We start from the raw sequence: 20671 nt of genomic DNA on the forward strand, positions 1-20671 counted from the left end.
TGATCCTCGTTAGTTCCTGCGTATTTACTTTTCCAGCTCATCAAAGCCCTTCTAGCGTTTGTCATTTCATGCTCAAGGCGTTTCGGTTCCTGTTAGAAAGCTCCTCCAATGTCTCATCACAATAAACTAAAATTTTGCAAAAACTGGAGACGTTAAGCTGAGTTTAAGCTGATCAAATGCGTACTGACAAGGTTTGGTACATTTAAACTGCACAGTACCATGGTAAACCACAAAGTATGAAGACAAATATTTATACATCTTTGTTTAAAATATATAAAATATACAGAAGTCCGTATAATGCAGTCGGCTTATGCTGGAGATGGGTTTCTATAAACTTGTGTGACATATATACCTGAGTGTGTGGAGACTCCTCCTCTTGAGCTCCAGTCTCAGAACCCACTCCCCAACTTCGGGCACTCAGGTAGGCCCTGATTACTGCTCGGATGAATCCATTTGTGTCGGTGCAGACAGCAGGAGCTGGTAAAATTCATGCTGCTTGACTGATGTGAAAGAGGGGTTGAAATGCTTATTCCTTCAACTTTTTGTTTTTGTTTTTTGAATTAATTTTCAAGTTAATCTAGTTAATATACAGTGTTATCTGAATGGATCTGTCATTTGAACTATTAGATTTTTAGCTTGTGTAAAACTAACCATGTTAAAATGAAGAAAATCAACGTGCAGCACAGTAATTCCTTTCTGTCATATAGCACAACAAAATGGAGTTTTAGATCATCAAAGCTTTTTAGGTTTATATCTATCATCTGATGTGCTGGGTGCAGTTTTTCTTAGTGCAGAGCAAACTAAAGCACATTGACAAGTTGAAGATGTGATAACACACAGTACAAAAAGGCACTTATTAAATGTAAATGTCATTACATTAGCTTTGCATGTTTATAGGGAGAAAACATTTGGAGACACTTGGGGACTGAGTGATAACATTTATAGTAAGTAGGTTAGTACTTTCGTCACTTCCATTTTGCTTATGTTTCAATAATATCATCAATATTAGAAACAGTATAGGGAAAGTTTCTGCCCTCTAGAGGTTTTAAGGAGGGACTGCAACTGTTTTTTTTTTTTGTTTGTTTTTTTTAAACAAGGTACTAATGACTTCTGAAAATACAGAAAGATGATGGTTACTTAGTTTCCTTAAATAACAAACTAACGAAGCTGCATCTTTTAATAACATCTAGGTGAAATTTGCACATCCCTACAAGCTGTGGAACAATTATAAAGGGTTAATACTGGTGTAAAATAAAAGAAAAGTCAAATTTACCCCGATCTTCTGTGTCCGTTCCAGTGCTGTCTACAAGTGAACTATTTCATGCTCGGACACACGCTGATACTTGAATGTCCTAATTTGTTGCTTTAGGGAAGTTTTTTTGTAACTCTTGTGCGAACAGTGAAGGATGTGAGTCTCAAAACACGTTTTCAAGCTCAAGCAAAACCCTTCAGAACTGAACAATCTTTTAAGTGGATCCAGAGTCCAGCTTAGGGTCAAAGGGCGCCACTGAAAACTACTCATACAAAGTTATTCTTTGTGCTTGCTTTTTTATTTAGTTTTAAATCACTGAAATCATTTGTGTAACTTCATCCACATGTCATTTGAAACAGTCAAAACACTTCTGAAGCTGTAAAACAGTGTGACAAAGAGAATGATGCTGTCTCTAATTTATACAGTCACTGTTATTAATGACATCACAGAAATTATAAACAGGTACAGAAGATCACATCAGTACAAAACACCACATTTAGAGCTCAAGTTATTATTTGTCACATTCACGTGAGTTACCCTGGGGTAGAGACACTCCATGTGGTGTCATGGCCTCATTCCTGCCTGCAGGCCAGACGTTGCAGTTGAACACTTTTGTTTCCGATTCTGTCTTGGTGGTTGTGTAAACACTTGTAACTAAATAACCCTTTGGAGTTTTCTGTTCTGGGAAGTTGATGCCATTAACATAGTTTCCAGAGACATTTTCTTTTAGTTCTGACCAGGCGATGTAATAATCCTGCAGCACAGAACTGGAGACCAGACACACCACAGTGACCTCAGATGGCTTTATCTCCTCTATTAAGACTGTCACTTTTGGCTCACTGCCATCTGAAAGAAACATTTAGTTCACCAGGAAGATTCGTACAGTGTATAAATGTTAGATTATTAGATTATAAATATTTGTGTGTGTAAGTTGGCTGCCTCCCACAGAACAGATTTTCACTCACTAACATACCTCCTTTGTTGACAGTCAGATCTTGGACAATCGGCATCATATCTTCTTTAACAGCAGAACAGCTCACTTTCTTGGCTGCCTTCCACTCAGTGTGACTACGAGTCATCGTGCTGGTTTTTCTGTACTGACCGTCTTCAGATGTTGTTACACCAGTTTGGCCAGTCACATTTTCACCATCAATTTTCCATGTGATTTCAATTTCATCCACAACAGCCTTGTCCTGTCCAGTGATGGCACAGTCCAGCACTGCCTGGTTGTTGGTGAACATTTCTTTGGGACTTGGTTGGTTCAGTGTCACTGTGATTGGATCTATATGAAGGGAAGCAACAGAGGGAAGTGGCTGACAGCCGTTTTCTAACATCTGGGTGATCAGAAAACCTGGAGACTTTATATTGATGTCACGCCATTTACTGTAAGGTTCAGTTTGTACTGTTTTAAGTAATTATTTATTATTATTAACTGCAATAAAATGTTACCTTTTGAGACCTTTTTCGTATACGTCTGTCCTTGGTAAGTCACCTCACAGGTATAAACAGCTTTACTGTCCCACTCTGTGTTCTTGACCTTCAGGACACTGACACCTGAGTGTGAGTCTCCAATTCCCTGAAATGGACTTTGAATGAAGTCAGCCACCTCTGCACCGTTCTTTTTCCATTTAAATGATTGAAGTGTCCCACTGTGACTGTCCTCAATCATACACATCAGGACCTGGGTGTCTTCATATACTACTGACAACAAAGTCACTTGTGGGGGAATAGGGTCTGTGAGGAGAAACAAGCAGAGTCAGAGTAATCATTTATTTTAATTATCTCTGTCTTTCATCTGCAACTAAGAAGACGGTTGGCCCTAAGGAAATGTGTCCGGAAGAGGAAGGAAATAAATATTGCTGAGCTGGTACTATGTGAAATTATTATTCAGTAATGATTATTTACTTTGTGTTGTACAGGTAAGTTAAAGTAAACTGAACAAACATCTTCATTCTAACACTTGCTCTGCTTTTGCTTACGTAAATGATCCTCGTAGCCCAGAGTGGAACATGGGTGGTCTTCATCACAAGACACTGATGCTGGAGGTAATGAGAAGAAAAAAAAGATTAAGTTAGAAAAAATACAACATATATGAAGTAAAGTCATGGTAAAAGATAGTATAGTATAGTAAACCATAGTAGTGTACTAGATATACTGTAGTATATAGAGTATATTACATATAAATAGTATAACAAATGTTCAGAACAAAAAAGACATGTCACTCTTAAGTATTGTGTGTAATCCATGTGGACTCCTGCAGACTCCATGGTGAGAACAATTACAGACTTCCACAAATTCCAGTCCAAGTTTGATTGTTGGATTAAACTCATGCAATTCATCATTGTTTATTAGATAATATTGTGCTCAGGACAAAGAAATCCCGCTAGAATCAATGCATTGGAAAGTTCTCTTTTGGTGAAAGATGTGTGTAAAACAACCAACAGTCCTTTTTTCTCCATTCCCAGAGCTGCACTTTACCAAAACATACAGAGTTGGTCCAATTCCTTTCAAAGAGTTTCCTTTCAAATTAAAAATCATAAGTAAAAATTCACATAAATGTACAAATAATAACACTGGTTGACTGCTTCAAGCTCAAAAATAAAATGTGGAGCTCAGAGTTGATGAATGATAATTAACTCCACATACACAAAAGTTTATTTTGTACTAATTGTTATTTGTTATTGCAAATTTTTAAATTTTTTGTGGAACTATAACATTTAAAAGTAACAGTCATTCATGTGATATTATTGCAGTACAGTAACACTCAAACCAAAAAAAAAAAAAGTGAGAAGTTGTTTGGGGAGAATTACAAATAATTGTGTGGAATCACCAATGTACCACATTAGTTTAAACCTGCTGACTTAAACTTCTCTATAACAATGATTACATGGGGACAAATAAAGAAACTAGTGATTTTTTTACTAATGTTGTAAAATTTCGATTACCTGATGGCTGAACTTCTTTGTAGCTAAAAATAAGGAAGCAACTCTGGACAGATGTGGAGTTTGATTTAGTTCCACTCAGAGCAGAAACGTGAACAACCTGCTCCCGTCCAGTCCTTTCCTGCTCTTATTCTCTTGATATTATCATCTGATGTTCCTGGATAGGTACATTTTAGCTTGTGGGATACTCCATGTTGTTTTTCCACTGGTTCAGAGTCGGTCACTCTGACTGGAGACACCTGGGGAGAACAAAGAAGAATAAAGAAGAATGATATTTACCAGATATTGCAGGTATCAGCAGAAGCATCAAATATGTCGTCAGAGTCATGGTGAGAAATCACTGTACATCCGCTTTGTGGTCTCAGTTCTCAGTTTGCAGTGACATAAATAAAGGTGAAATATTTGCATTGATTCCTCCCTAGGGTGCTGAAAAAAAGACCAGTAAAATATAAATGTAACTTGTAATAAAAACTATAAACAAATAGCTGGAAGTCTGAACTCAGTGAAAATAAAAGTGCTGATAAAGTTACTGACTATAGGAACAATCTGCCTGATCTTTGCTCTGAGTAATTTAGTCATCTGCCTGTGAAGACAAATGATCATCAGTAGTTTCATCTGCTGTATTTGAGCTGTTTCATGCTTGGATACATGCTGATATGTAAATATAGACACTGACAGATGTGTCTTTACTTTGAGAATGTCCAGTTATAGTTCAGACAAGTTTCACCCAATGCAACTTACCCAATGATTGTGTGGTTTCAGTCGCCTTACTACAATATGTAAAATAATAATGCTGCTGGTTTACTGAAGGGTTTTAAATCTGTGCACCTAAACTACTAAATAAATAACAGAATGAACAGAATCTATGCAGCATAAATTTAAACTTTCATTATTTAGATTTGATAATCAAGAGTAATTTCCATAATGTTTACTTTGTTATGTAGACAGGAGTGATTGAACTAAATACACTGATAAATAGATGTAGCTAAATGTAGTGAACATGACAGTTTCATGCTGTCACCTCTAGATGACACAAAAGGATGGGACATTGTCCTCCTTCCATTCTTGGGTGGAAACCTGCAGGAAAAGCTGTTGTTCTGGTGAACAAGTTGTCACTCATATTGTTATTATTGTAGGTTTGGTAGGCCCTAATGACTGCTCGGGTGAACCCATTTGGGTCGGTGCAGACAGCAGGAGCTGGTAAAATTCATGCTCCTTGACTGATGTGAAAGAGGGGTTGAAGTGCTTATTGTAACAATGTTAAAATGAAAAAAATCAGCAGCACAGTAATTCATTTCTGTCATATAGCACAACAGAATAAAGTTTTCATCATCAAAGCTTTTTAGGTTTATATCTATCATCTGATCTGCTGGGTGCAGTTTTTCTTAGTGCAGAGCAAACTAAAGCACGTTGACAAGTTGAAGATGTGATAACACACAGTACAAAAAGGCACTTATTAAATGTAAATGTCATTACATTAGCTTTGCATGTTTATAGGGAGAAAACATTTGGAGACACTTGGGGACTGAGTGATAACATTTATAGTAAACAAGGTACTAATGACTTCTGAAAATACAAAAAGATGATGAAGGTGTTTGATGGTGGTTTGTGAAGTGCTCACCTCTCCAGGAGATTTCCTTGACTTTCACCTTTTGCATGCTGGGATACACTAATATTACAACAACCAGCTAAAATTTTGGGCAAACAAAAAATGGGCGGATGGGTGGAAAGAATTTGCGGATGATGTGATGTACGTTGCACCACAAATATTGGAGTGATAAACGTTTTGATGCGCATTGCTGATTATATCTGTGGGTGTATGGGCTTGTGTTTACCTAAAAATCCCTGTATGCTTTATATTGCTGTATATGTTGTGTATAAGTTTTTATCTGCATCAATATTATGAATTGAAATTCTTTGAAGTATGAAGACATTTGAAATTGCAATTGATAAACATTATTTTGCAGCATTTGTTCACTGAAAAATTATGTTTTTAATCATTATTATATTTTACAGTTTTTAAGTTTGGAGAAAAAACATAGTTTTTGGTGCAATATTGTGTAGTATTCAGGATGTAATGTTTCTATATGGGTCACATTGTCTTCAGTCATGGTTTGTTAACCAAAAAAGAACAGTGTAACAGTACTGCACTGTAACTCACTATACTATACCCCTGAGGTAAATGGCTCAGGAGGTAGAGCAGTCTTCCACCAACTCCGTGATTGTAGTTTCGGTTCCTGGCTCCTCCTGTCACATGTCGAAGTGAGCAAAACACTAATAAATATATATTTATTTAGTCAAATGAAAAATAAAATGCATATTTATATAATTGCCTTTCCTGATATGTCAGACTCTTGTTTTTGACTATATCACCACAGAGCAGACGCGACTAGAGCACTAGAGCATTCTCAATGAGTTTACCCAGGATGTTTGCATTGCCTCAACCGTTTACATATGAGCATTTTCATGCTTGGTGTCTCTTCCTGCTAGCATGTTTGTTTACTTGGCGTGTGCCGTCTTATAGGTCCAGGAAGATGAGGCAAGTTCTGCTCCAGAGTCCAGGTTAAGGACAAGCAATTTTCGTGTTTTGTCAGAGCTAAACAAGCAGGTTTTAGATGATTAGATGAGAGGTGCATAATTTTATTGGATATTACTGAAAGCTACTCATACAAAGTTGTTTGGTGCTTGCTTTTTAATTGTTTTTTAATCATCAAAGTCATTTATGAACATATAACAATCTGTCTACATCCAATATTTGTTTAAAGCATTCAACACAGGCTCAACAGGTTGCACAAAATGTGACAAAAAGCTAATGATGATGATAAATGAACATGCCATCTGTAATTTACACAGCCACAATGACTGATGACATCACAGGGTGCATAGGTTTCGACAGCAGAAAAAACACAGACAGAAAACAACACGCAAAATGACATCTACCTTTACTTGTCACATTCACATGAGCAATCCTGGCCTTTAGACACTCCATGTGGTTCCATGGCCTCATTCCTGCCAGCAGGCCAGATGTTGCAATTGAACATTGTTATATTGTCCCATTTTTGCTTGGTGGTTGTGTAAACACTTGTAACTAAGTATAGACTTTGGGTTTTCTGTGGGGGGAAGTTGATGCCATCAACATAGTTTCGATTGCTATGTCCTTCATCTTCTGACCAGGTGATGTAATAATCCTGCAGCACAGGACTGGAGACCAGGCACATCAGAGTGATCTCAGATGGGTTGTTCATGTTCTCCTGTGGGAGGACTATCACTTTTGGCTCACTCCCATCTGAAAGAAACACTTGGTTTAGTAAATAAGTTTATATTTTCTGTTACTGTACGACATGTTTGTGTGTATGTTGGCTGCTTCCCTCCGAACATGTTCACTGAATGTGCTGGTCTGTCTCCATTGCTCACATACCTCCTTTGTTGACAGTCAGCTCTCGGATAACTGGTGTCATATCTTCTCTAACAGCAGAACAGCTGACTTTATTGACTTTCGCCCACTCAGTGGGACTTCGAGTCAACGTGCTGCTTTTGCTGTGCTCTTTGCCATCAGGTTTTGTTGGTTCACTAGTGCCAATCACATTTTTCCCATCAATTTGCCATTTGATTTCAGCTTCATTAACAATAGTCTTGTTCTGTCCAGTGATGACACACTCCAGCACTGCCTGTTTGTTGTTGAACATTTCTTTAGGACTTGGACGGTTTAGGGTCACTCTAATAGAGGCTACATGAGGAAGATCAACAGAGAAAAGTGATCAGCAGGTTCTGATACAATTATTCAAGTATAATCAGAATTAAAAATCACATAACTAACTATATTCTGAGTTACAATGACATATGCCTGAGTCATGAACAAATTCTAATATATAATATAATATAACACACAGAACAGAAAGATATTGGTCGATACGTGTGCATCCTTTCAGTTAAAATCATGACTGTGACACAGGTGAGGAGGACGACACGCTAACAATTACCAAGCAACATGACTGCAATCCAGATAATGTTTCCAACAAAACAGATTTGTTATTGTTGTTAGGTTATTTCAGTTAGGTGAAATGTAAAATTAATAAACTTGGTCATTATGTCTAACACTGTCTGTGCTATTGCTTACGCATGTGGTCTTCCCGCTTCTTTGCGTCACAAGACATTGATGCTAAAGTGAAAGGAAAAGAAAATACAACAAATAGCATGTCATAATAATGTCTGAAATGTTTGGAATGCATAGAATAAATGACATTTATTGGCATAAATAACATTTATTAGCTTTTAGGATTATGTATATATTTTACCTGAAAAGAGGCTGATGTCCTTTCTAACCTTTGTACTCAGAGACCTGTCAGACACTTCACATGTGAAGACCTTCTCTGTTTTCCACTCTGCTTGAGGGACATGAAGTTGACTGGTTACTGTCACACGTCCATCTGCAGCCACACTGATGTCGTGAGTTGATGAAGATCTTTGCTGAGTCTCAAAAAACCACTGAATTTGAGGGTTGAAGCCTGAACCAGAGCATGAGAGTTTCTGTGGTCCTGACTCTTCACTGGGGACAACAAGAAGCTCCACTGATGGGTCCACTAAAGGAGACATCAGTCAGCGCATCAGTGAATCAGTCTGTTACAGATGAACAAGGTGTGAAACATGAACTCAGCTGTCATTAAGGGAAGAAAGATGAACTCCTCTCACCAAAAATATTGCCAGTGGATTGTGATTTGAAGTTTCTGGAGAAGCCTTGATTCACTGTGCAGGTGAAACTTGTGCCTTTCTTCCAGTGATTTGAAGGTACAGAGAATGTTCTACTGACTGAATGAGGGCCTGGGGATTCAGGGAGGTCAACATACAGTTTTTCAGAGATGTCAGCATTGTTGGCCTGAAAGGTGATGTAGAGGTCACTGGAGGAGAGTTGTGTAACATCACAGACGAGCACAACACTGTTTCCCTTCAGCAAATCTGGGAGAGATCTCCTGATCTCCACTGATGGAGCTGTAACTGCAGGTCCTGGATGAAAACAGCAGGAAACAAATCCAAATGTTTTATTTTTGGTTTCTTGTCACAAAGCAGCTGATGTTATTGTTGTGTATTTTCTTACCTGCAACATTTACAGTTTTCTCACTGACTGAAAAGCACTTATGCTCTGCTCTGCATGTTACACGATTCAGTCCTTTCCACTGACTTGAGGAAACTCTCAGTGTACTGATGATATGAGTCATGTTTCTGTCCTGTGTCACTGTGTTACTTTGTGCAGCTCTCCCATCCATCAGCCAGGTTACCTTGGCATCAAAATCACTTTGGACTGAACATGTTGCTGTCACCACAGATGTTGCCATCATTACTGTTTTGAAGCTGGGAGTCTCCACATGAATGGAAGGAGGAGATGCTGAATGGACTGCAGGAACAAATGTTTGTCCACACATGTTAATCCAATTACCACTGCTCAGTGGATGGCAATGCACATTTTTGTCAATATATACATGTTGTCAGTGTATGATAACATGCTTTTTTCTAATATCATTGATGATATAATAGGTACTTTTTATATTATACAAACTTTGACATGTAAGTGTGATTATGTACAGTGCTTTAATTTTACATGAACAGAAACTGATGTCCTTCCTGACTTTTGGACTCAAAGACCTCTCAGACACTTCACATGTGAAGACCTTCCCTGTTTTCCACTCTGCTTGAGGGACATGAAGTTGACTGGTTACTGTCACACGTCCATCTGCACCCACACTGATGTCGTTAGTTGATGAAGATCTTTGCTGAGTCTTAGAAAACCACTGAATTTGAGGGTTGATGCCTGAACCAGAGCATGAGAGTTTCTGTGGTCCTGACTCTTCACTGGGGACAACAAGAAGCTCCACTGATGGGTCCACTAAAGGAGACATCAGTCAGTGCATCAGTGAATCAGTCTGTTACAGATGAACAAGGTGTGAAACATGAACTCAGCTGTCATTAAGGGAAGAAAGATTAACTCCTCTCACCAAAAATATTGCCAGTGGATTGTGATTTGAAGTTTCTGGAGAAGCCTTGATTCACTGTGCAGGTGAAACTTGTGCCTTTCTTCCAGTGATTTGAAGGTACAGAGAATGTTCTACTGACTGAATGAGGGCCTGGGGATTCAGGGAGGTCAACATACAGTTTTTCAGAGATGTCAGCATTGTTGGCCTGAAAGGTGATGTAGAGGTCACTGGAGGAGAGTTGTGTAACATCACAGACGAGCACAACACTGTTTCCCTTCAGCAAATCTGGGAGAGATCTCCTGATCTCCACTGATGGAGCTGTAACTGCAGGTCCTGGATGAAAACAGCAACAAACAAATCTGAATGTTTTCTTTTTGGTTTTTTGTCACAAAGCAGCTGATGTTCTTGTTGTTTATTTTCTTACCTGCAACATCTACATTTTTCTCAGTGGTTGAAAAGCACTTATGCTCTGCTCTGCATGTTACACGATTCAGTCCTTTCCACTGACTTGAGGAAACTCTCAGTGTACTGATTATAATAGTCATGTTTCTGTTCTGTGTCACTGTGTTACTTTGTGCAGCTCTCCCATCCATCAGCCAGGTTACCTTGGCATCAAAATCACTTTGGACTGAACATGTTGCTGTCACCTCAGATGTTGCCATCATTACTGTTTTGAAGCTGGGAGTCTCCACATGAATAGAAGGAGGAGATGCGGAATGGACTGCAGGAACAAATGTTTGTTAAATGTACTTGTTATTAAAAAGTACTCAATTTTAACAATATGCATGTTTTGTGATAGAGCAGCATATTTTTATATTATGCTGCTAGAAAGTATCCCCATATACTTACCGTTACAAATATTTATCGTTTTTGTTAAAGCAGTGTTTAGTTTGGAGCTGCATGTAAAATCTGAACCTTTCTCCCACTCTCCAATGTTTGGCTTAATCTCACTGCTCAGACTGTAGGTTTCCTCCACTCCCACCATAGTCCGCAGCTTCTGTTTGGTTTCACCAATACTCAGAGCTCGATTGTCCTTTTTCCACTCTACATCCCATTTGTCTGGAAAAAAGCCACTTAGGGTGCAGATGAGCCTGACTGGTGTGGCCCAAAATCCATTTTCCCAGGCAGGATGCAACGTGATGTTTGGAGTGACGTCCCGTTGTCCTGAGACAGAAAACAGAACTGTTAAATCCCCACATTACAAATGAGATTGGCAGGTGATAATAAATATATCATATATAATAAAGTTAAAGAAAGAAGAAAAAGGCATTCTTTATTATTGTGTATATAACTCAAAACATGAACAAGGCAATCAATGTGGACTCCTGAAGCCTCCAGAGTGAGTCCCAGACATCCACATATTCCAGTCTGGGATTTACTGCTGGATGATGTTTATGCGTTTTTATCCGATAGAGATTAAAGTTGGGAAATTTCCACTGGCATCACTGGAAGGTTTTCTTCAGGTGAAAGTTACGTGTGCAAAACATCCAACAGTCATGTTATCTCCTGTCCCTGAGTTGCACTTAACCAAAAGGTACTGCGTTGGTCCATTTCCCTTAAAAGAGGAAATTTAAAAACATTAGTAAATATCCAGATAAATTCACAAATAAGTTTCCTAGTTTGCAAATCAAATAAATAACACATTACTAAAATGATAAAATAAATTATATATGTAGACTCTATACTTTATATATACTTTAATGAATATTTACCTCTGTTTTCATAAACTTTTATTTTGTACCAATTATTTATTACTCTTGTTGCAAATTACTTGCATATAACAATCATATCTTATTAACACTTGGTTTTAAAAAAACATTTTAATGATCCAAACACACGTGGACAGCTGAGAAACATCACTGTTCACACCTGCCTATGTGTGAAATTGTCTATAATCAATGTCTTTATACATTGATTTGTATCTGACAGAATATCAAATGTATTTTTCTTTTGTCTCCCACACCTCAGGATCACAGTTGGTCTTCTCACTTACAGAACTGTAACCGGTTTTGTCCGTTCGCCACTTATCCACCCAGACACATTATAAGAACAACTGAAAACACGATTTAAGTTTTTGCTAATCTGTGAAAGTGATATGGTTTCGTTTTTTGGGTGTTTTTTAAGAAATGGCCAAAAGGTGGTGGGAGTCATTGCAAGCTTTTAGTCACAGGGAGGAAGCATCGAGTAGGATGTGGTTATTTTGCATAACATTGCCATTTACATTTCGGTTCTTGCTTCCTGTATTTTGCAGGTGGTTGTGGGGGAGAAAGTGTTAATTGGAGTTCATCGTGTGAAATGGAAAGTAAATAAGCATCCAGCATATGTTGTGACAGTGTGCATAACTAAGTATTAATAAGATGTGACCTGCAGATAGCTTTGTTTTATATATGTCCTATGTACATAATGGTAGTAGATGTCATAGAAAGTTCAGCATATTTTGTCCCATTTTGTTCATTTTTTTTTCAGTAAATCTCTATGAACCCAAGTTATTGTGTCCCCTGCTTCCTGTAAAAGTATACACTAAGTATATCAAATTATCCGTATATGTTTTTTGTAGTTTATTGTTTATTGTTTTTATTGCTCGTTTTTGTATGTTGTACAAGTAGAAGTTTGGTCCTGATGAAACTTCTCTACCACCAATAATAACATTTAAAAATAAACTAGACATTTGAACTATAATAGTAAAATGTGAATTACCTGGGTAAACTGGCTTCAGTCCCAGGACCCCAGTATAGTCAAACTGAACACGGTGCTGCACTTTGCTCATGTAGCTGTTGCTTTTGAAAACAAAGCAACTGCGGTGTTGCTTCAGTTCAGTCCTTTTCTTCTCTTGTTTTGTTAATATTATCATCGGATGATCCTGAATTCTTGAAGAGGTCAGTCTCTGGGATTCTCCATGTTGTTTTTCTTCTGGTTCACCTGGGGAGACAAAAAAGGGAATGCAAAAAAATGATATTTACCAAAAATGGCTGGTAGTAGTAGAAGCATCACACATGTAGTCAGAGTCATGGTGAAAAATCGCTGTACATCAGCTCTGTGGTTTTGACTTTTCTTGCAGTGAGATAAATAAAGAAGTAAGAGATGAAGAATTTGCATTGATTCCTGCTGAAAGTGAACATCAGTAGCTTCAGCCGTATTTGGGCTGTTTCATGCTTGGATACATCCTGATACGTGAATATAGACACGGGCAGATGTTTCTCTTGCTTTAAGGAAGTCAATTTTTAGTTCACATAAGTTTGACCAAAATTCCAGGTGTGGACCAAATGTGCACGAGAATGAGGTTTGGGGTTAAATTTGTTTAGAAAATAGCAGGAACTGAAAACCTTCAGAGGTTAACTGCTAACAGAAGTTTACAGTATGTGGAGTTGATGTGATTCACAATGGCAGTGTGTACGTGAAGAGCAGTGGAGCCACAAATGTTGATGTGTGACATTAATGCACATTTGTCTTTGGAACACAGCAGCTGTGAAGGTTTGGAGAAAAGAGACAATTATTTGAATGATGAGATGCTAAAACCATATTGTTTGTTGTTGTTGCTGGCAACTGAAAATGAAATCAAATTTATAACACATGAGATTTTTAATACACCCAATTGTAATAATAATGATTTTGGTGATTTTCAGTTGCAATGCTGAGTGTAGATTTTTATTATATTCTAACAAGGTATGGTCATAAACGGTCTGCACATTTACAGTGCTTTTCTAACTTAGTAGTGCCAAAAGCACTTCACACTGCTTCTCATTCGACCATTTGCACTCTCTATCACACACCGATGGAGGACGTGCTATGCAGTTGGCCTACACTCACTGGGAGCAGCTGAGTTGTGTTTCAGTGTCTCAATTGTTACACTAACACCCATGCAAACAGGTGGACTTTGTGTGCAGCTGAGCGTGCAAATCTTTTTTACGAAACATGCCTAGATGTGCTCACATTTGGGCCATATTAGAAAAACCTCCACAAATATGGAAAAGAAATAACTTATACAACCTGAAACACTTTGTTAATGCAGTTTGATGTGATCTCATCAGTTTACCACACTGATCTTAAATCTTTAAACCACAAACATTTAGTGGTTGGAGAGTGTTTCGTTGAAGCGGTTTATTTACACGTTGATTCCATGGTTCATTTGCGATGCAGCAATATCAGTAACTGCTTTATCTGAAGAAATGCAGTCGTCCATCCATCTAACGTTCACACACATACAGACAATAACAAATTTCAGCTTCAGGAAACGGTCAGGTACTCTGGTTGTTCTCATGCACCACCTGTGAGAGGCTCGGTCACAGCCCTCAAACCTTAGGGCGCAGGTCAGACAGCTTTTTCACTCAGCTAAAACAAACCCTCTTCACCACAGTCTAAGGTCATTAACACGTGAGGAAGGCTGGTAAGGGTCTACATATCTCAAATTGAAAATTAATTAAAGATCAATACATTTACATGAACAAAATGACACGACAGCAAAACACTACATAGTGAATAATGTACTATTCAAAGCAGAATGTTGTGAAAAACTGTAACATCACAATCTGCCATTTGCCAAAAGGAAAGAGTTCATAAAACCACAACATACAGACTGAAACAAACAAACAGTTTCATATGACTGTCCGTCAGTTTCTCAGTGACATCTGCAGGGGTTTGTGCACAGCTCTGTAACTTCCTGTGTCACTGTGGCCTTCGAGCACAATAATAAACAGCAGAGTCTTCAGTCGTCAAGCTGTTCATCTGCAGATACACCTGATCCACGTTGTTGTCTCTGGAAATGGTTAAACGATTCTCGACAGATGAGGAATAATATTTACTAGAAATGAAGGCAACCCACTCCAGTCCTTTTCCTTCAGCCTGTCTGATCCAGCTGATATAAGCATCATCATCAGATATTCCTGCATATGTACAGGTCAGTTTGTGGGATTCTCCAGGCCTCTTTACCACTGGTTCAGACTCAGTCAGAGTCTGACTGCAAACACCTGAGGAGAAAAGACAGTTTGATCAGAACTGAGCCAAAGGAAACACTGACAAAGAAAAAGGCAGATATGTGTGGTATTTACCAGAAACTGCTGCTAGAAGCAGAAATGTTAAACAAGTAGTTAAAGTCATAGTGGAAATGTGTTGTATGTCTGCTTTGTGGTTTGATTTGTCTTCAGTTTGTTTGCAGTGAGATAAATAAAGATGGAGGAGATTGAGATTTGCATTGACTCCTCCCCATAAGGCTAAAAAAAAAAATATTTATCAACTGAAGGGATTTGATGTTTTACCTCAATAACTGTAATACTGATTTGCTTATCATATACTGTACATGTTTTCATTTATTTATAGTTTTTAGGCTTTGTTTGGCAATACTTATCAAATACATTTAAGGTCATTTGATCATTTGTTGGCCAATTTAGACCTTTCAGCTTGCGAAAAGCAAATAGTAGTTGACAAATTAATCAACACATATGTCTCATATTAATTAAGGGCAAACAGCACAACTGGACAGAATAATGAGTTATATTTTTTATAATTTTCTATCCTCCTAAGTCTTAAAAATAAAAAATGAACAAATGCAGAAAAAATTAACAAGAACGACATTACATTTTAGTTTTATGTTGTCTTGTTTGCAGGTGTTTGCAGGCACCAAAATGGCTGGAGCTGGCTCTGAGAGTTAGACAAAGTCAATCAGCAGAACACATTTAAATATCCATTTTCACATAAAATTCAAAAAAGACCCCCCCAAAACAAAAAGAGTCAAATCAAAAAAGAACCCAACAACTCAGTGATGGCAGTTAGACACAGTTATTAAAAAAACTGTATTTGCAACCCAATATAAAGTTTGATTGACTTTAATTTAGTTGTAAATCACTTTCAAACTAGTTGTTTCCAAACTTTTGGAAAAGATAATCTGCTCGTATCTTAAATATTGTTTGACATATTGAGGTGTAATCAGTATTAAATGAAGCTAATATTCACATTTTGATCCTGAACCTAAATGTATTCAGTGTACAGAAAAAACAAACACACTTTGCTGTTTCAATACTTTTGGAGGAAACTGTATTTAGTCATTGTAGTGTTGGTCAAATTAATGTCATCCCAGTCAATAATTGTCTGCTGCCCCCTGTAGGGTTTATATAAAACATATTTAAGGAGTTTTTGTAAAGCTTCTCTGCTTCCTTGAACCAGTGTGTGTATCTGGCACAGTAATACACAGCAGAGTCCTCTGTCTTCAAGTTGGACAGTGTCAGATATGTCATGCTGTTGCTGTTATCTCTGGTGATTTCTATTCGTCCTTGCAAACTGTTGGCATAGTCTGTTCCACTCGCATCGTAGTAAACTCGTCCAATCCATTCTAGTCCTTTTCCTGCATCTTGTCTTACCCAGTGCATATTATAGCTGCTAAATGTGAAGCCAGATCCTCTGCAGGACAGACTCAGAGTCTCTCCAGGCCTTTTCACTACTGAAGTAGAAGGAATAGACTCCATACTCTGACCTGTAACAACTGATGACATGAAAGAGGAACCACAGAAGAAAGTATGAGCATGGGGAGATTGTTGTTGTCTGATAATCGATAAACCAGAAAGAACGAGGAGAACTCACAGGTCAGAGAGAGAGAAACCAGCAGAAGAGTGAGTGTGTTGATCATCCTGAGGCTGGAGATGTGACCTCTGATGTTCCACACACAGTATAAGAGCAGTCAGCAGGACAGAAGGACACTGTACACACTGAACATTTGCATCAGGGTATGATGGAGGGGGAGTGGCATATGTGTAGTCAGTTTAACACATGAAAACACAGAGAAGTAAGTACATGTATGTAAATAATGTCACCAGATCTGCAGCTGATTTCAAAGAAAATTGTGAAATATTGCTATTTACTCTCAAAAGATTATACATCATTTACAAACATCACAGTGGCTTCATTTATAGATTATACAGTGTTTGTATTAGTATTTAATTAGATCAACAAGATTGTTGCACTTTCTGAACATTCAGCTTTGTACATGTAAAATGTAAAATGTAGAAAATGAAACAAAGTATGAATAAATAATATTTATGCAAATATCTAAACATTTTATTTAAACCTCTAACAAAACATATTTAAATGGTTCACAGTCTAAATCTATAAAACTGTGGATTTTAGCATCCTGATGTCACAGACTTTCCTTAGATTAATGGTCCTTGATGAAAGTAAGAGTGGGAGGTTTTAGCAATAGCACAATGAAGCACAAGACCGAAAAAAGAACACACCCAAAACAAAATGGCTGAAATTCCTAAATAGTAAGGCCTACACTAATGAGCTCGGTGTCATTGAAAAGGGGACATTTTCTAGTTTTATAGTATACAGAATGTGGTTAAGTGATACTGAAGCGAACTTAATGAGGCACAAATTTGGTAAAAATGTTGGGTTTATCCTTGCCTAACTTTTTTGTGTTTTTCTAACTGAAAATAGTCAAATGGAGGTGTGCCACGTGAACCAAACAACAAAATCGTCACTGAAGGGCCGATCCGTGTCGCAGAAACATAGATGTGTGCTTGTTTGAATCAAGAAGGTTCGCCCATTTCAAAATGGTCGCAATGTTAATTTTTCATATGCAGCCAAAATAAAGAAAAATACAAATTTTTAGAAACGACTGAACAGTAAAGATTTTATGGCTTTTTCTCTTGGACATCATAGTTTTTGGACTAAAAGCTTGGTACCATTTTATTCTTTGGAGTCTCACGGAGACAATGGTTTGCACCAATTGAGGACGGCAATACGCAACTTATGAACTCTGGTTACGGTTTTAGAAACTGTTGTTGTGGTGGTTCTTCAATCATAAATTGCTTTATATAATTGGGTTTGTGAGGTTTTCTGCTTTCTAACAAGGTTTAGTTTGTGAAGTTGTGTTTGGGATAAACAGGTGCAATTGTGAAATATCTTAGCTGGTTGTGTCTTTGTACTGTGGACGACCCAGGTGAAATCCATCAGGATAAGAACACACAAAAAATAACCCCCCCCAAAAAACAATAAAACAATAAAAAACAAAACTCTTCAGTGCAGTAAACACAGATTATTTTCTCACCAGTAAATCAGTGTTTTCTAGTCTCAGCCTTAGAAACGTATAAAGCTGCACCAGTCACATGTATTTCTGAATATTTATGCAGGTCTGTTGGTGGTTTGTGTCACTGTGAGTCTCAGGCTGCAGATTCTTCACTTTTAATGTAACAGATATAGTAAATGTATATGTGTAGTAAAGAACTTAATATTCATATTATTAATGATTATAATTACCTTCTTCCCATTGATGGATCAGCAAAATGTTTAAATTAGTAGAGATATTGTCTTGTTTAGATGATGAGTCTTTAATTGTTGTTTTACCAAATTGGTTCTTTTTAAAAGAGGTTTTCAACAATGTGAGCAAAACAGAAACATTAGATTCCTTTTTATATTTATTTTGAGTCCAGCATGGACTGAAAAACATGTGTTTAGTGGTGTAATTTAAATACACAAACATCAATGTTGTTTACTTCAAAACCCACTAAAATATTGTCTTTTTTAAACAACAATGGAGCCATCATTTCCAAACACCTGAAGAGTTATGGACATTAACTATGTGACAAAGTAAGAGTCTGTGAACCCAGTAGGTTTTTGTACAGCTGCTCAGAAAACTTCAGTCACTGTGACTCTCGAGCACAATAATAAACAGCAGAATCTTCAGTTGTCAGACTGTTCATCTGCAGATACAGCTGCTCTCTGCTGTTGTCTCTGGAGATGGTGAACCGGCCTTTCACTGAGTTTGAGTAGTAGATCCTATCACTGTCATATTCAATGATCGCAACCCATTCCAGTGCTTTACCAGGAGCCTGTCTGATCCAGGCCATCCAGCTGCTTCCAAAGTTTAAATTAGAGGCCGTACAGGTCAGTTTGTGGGATTCTCCAGGTCTTTTAACCACTGATTCAGATTGAGTCAGAGTCTGAGCATCAACACCTGTTGAGAAGTAAAAAAACACGTTATGTTAGTTAGGATACTGCATGAGAAACAAACTATTTCAATCTGACATGAGTAAAATTCTTCACCTGCACAGCAGAGAGTTAAAAGCAGCAAAACTGTCCTATAGTCCATCATGTCAAACTGTGTGTCCACTGTCCTCTCTTCCTCTCTGCAGACTGATAAATAGAGGTGGTATCTGAGTTTTGCATTAACTCCTCCTGACCTGAGGTGGGAAGAAACAAAGTACAATTTCTTTACAGTGCTGTAGTATATTTGTACTTAACTTGAGTTTTTTATTTTCACTTCCTACATGTTAACGCACATATCTGTACTTCCAACTCCTGACATTTTCAAAACAGGAAAAGAAACAGGAACAGTCTGTATTCACAAGCAGCAGTGTATTAACCTCAACAGTCCAGTTTTATTGTCACCTCACTCACTACAGGACTTTGCTTATTAACAACATTAATATGATCATATACATTCTTTTAAAATAATGCAAATATTCCTTTTAAATAATTTATACCTGGTTTGTGTCCAAACTTGGTATAAAACCAAATAAAACAAGATCAGAGCATATACATATATTTAGCATCATATTTCTTGTTCACACACAGTAGATTCCTTCATGTTATAGTCTCTGCTCCTACAAAAGTGCCTCTGCTGAAGCTGAACTTGTTGTTCAGAGCAGGATTGTGCCTTAAGCCACTTGTGAGCCACATGCAAAAAATCAACTCCATTGTTTTCACTGAAGCTGTGTGAGGTGGGGTCCACCCTGGACAGGTCTTATAAAAGGTTTCACTTATTAAAGGACTTTAATAAGTGCGACAGCGACACCTGCTGTGGTTTGTGTATAGCTGTGTAACTTCCTGTGTCACTGTGGCCTTCGAGCACAATAATAAACAGCAGAGTCTTCAGTCATCAAGCTGTTCACCTGCAGATACATCTGATCCATGTTGGTGTCTCTGGAAATGGTGAAACGATTCTGGAGAAGAAAAAACAGTTTGATCAGAACTGAGCTGAAATAAACACTGACATAGAAAAAGGCAGATATGTGTGGTATTTACCAGGATTTGCTGCTAGAAGCAGTAATTAGTTTGTCTTTAGTTTGTACTGAGATAAAAAATAATTTGCTTTAGTCACAGTTTAGCTGTGTCTCCCTCTACAGTTGCTAAATCTAATGTACTTTTACACTATTGCTGTAAATATTTCTCGTGCTTTAATATGTGCTTCAACCACAGAGGTGCATCAGGACAACAACAGCAGAACACATCCAGCAGCTAATGAGTTAATATTTACTGTAACAATGTCACATGAGATAATTGAACTGTCTCTAAAATCTCAGTTGAAGCATTTCTAACACACAGAAAAACCCAAGTGTTGTTATTAATCGGTGAGTTTATTTCTTTGTTAAACACACTCATATTTTTCTTGTTCAGGTTCTGAGTCAAACTATTTATTTATACCTAGATTGGTTCTGTGCTGGTCACTGAATGAAATCATTTGGGCTGCTGAGCTTTTATAAAAAATTTTACAACTATCCCTAAAGCGAAAAGTTGCACATTGT

General features: G+C 37.6%; 1 protein-coding gene and 2 gene segments (V, D, J or C); all 3 read right to left on the reverse strand.

The window, feature by feature from the left end:
* Positions 1 to 1528: 1528 nt before the first annotated feature.
* Positions 1529 to 4796, reverse strand: LOC137100579 (Ig mu chain C region-like). The segment is given in 8 exon segments: positions 1529 to 2098; positions 2226 to 2534; positions 2702 to 2986; positions 3232 to 3291; positions 3731 to 3756; positions 4198 to 4433; positions 4541 to 4620; positions 4729 to 4796. Coding segments are annotated over 3 exon segments (870 nt in total).
* Positions 4797 to 6827: 2031 nt separating this feature from the next.
* Positions 6828 to 13280, reverse strand: LOC137100589 (uncharacterized). The gene is made up of 11 exons (XM_067478471.1): positions 13121 to 13280; positions 11010 to 11324; positions 10585 to 10881; positions 10182 to 10493; positions 9788 to 10072; positions 9287 to 9583; positions 8884 to 9195; positions 8490 to 8774; positions 8312 to 8353; positions 7613 to 7921; positions 6828 to 7480 (listed from the first exon to the last, which is right to left on the reverse strand). Exons 1-11 carry the CDS (start codon positions 13254 to 13256, stop codon positions 7137 to 7139), a joined length of 2934 nt encoding a protein of 977 aa, XP_067334572.1. The 5' UTR covers positions 13257 to 13280; the 3' UTR covers positions 6828 to 7136.
* Positions 13281 to 18787: 5507 nt separating this feature from the next.
* Positions 18788 to 19236, reverse strand: LOC137100108 (immunoglobulin heavy variable 3-30-3-like). The segment is given in 2 exon segments: positions 18788 to 19101; positions 19191 to 19236. Coding segments are annotated over 2 exon segments (360 nt in total).
* Positions 19237 to 20671: the final 1435 nt, after the last annotated feature.

This window comes from Channa argus, chromosome 15 (genome assembly GCF_033026475.1).
Source record: "Channa argus isolate prfri chromosome 15, Channa argus male v1.0, whole genome shotgun sequence".
NCBI lineage: Eukaryota > Metazoa > Chordata > Actinopteri > Anabantiformes > Channidae > Channa > Channa argus.

Excerpts from the sequence above, each read along its gene's own strand:
- LOC137100589 (XM_067478471.1), bottom strand. The coding sequence starts at position 13,256 with ATGCAAATTCTTCATCTCTTACTTCTTTATTTATCTCACTGCAAGAAA. Across the intron at positions 10,073-10,181 it reads ATCCACTGGCAATATTTTTG|TGGACCCATCAGTGGAGCTT; the intron begins GTGAGAGGAGTT and ends TGTCTCCTTTAG. Across the intron at positions 9,584-9,787 it reads GGACATCAGTTTCTGTTCAT|TCCATTCAGCATCTCCTCCT; the intron begins GTAAAATTAAAG and ends TTGTTCCTGCAG.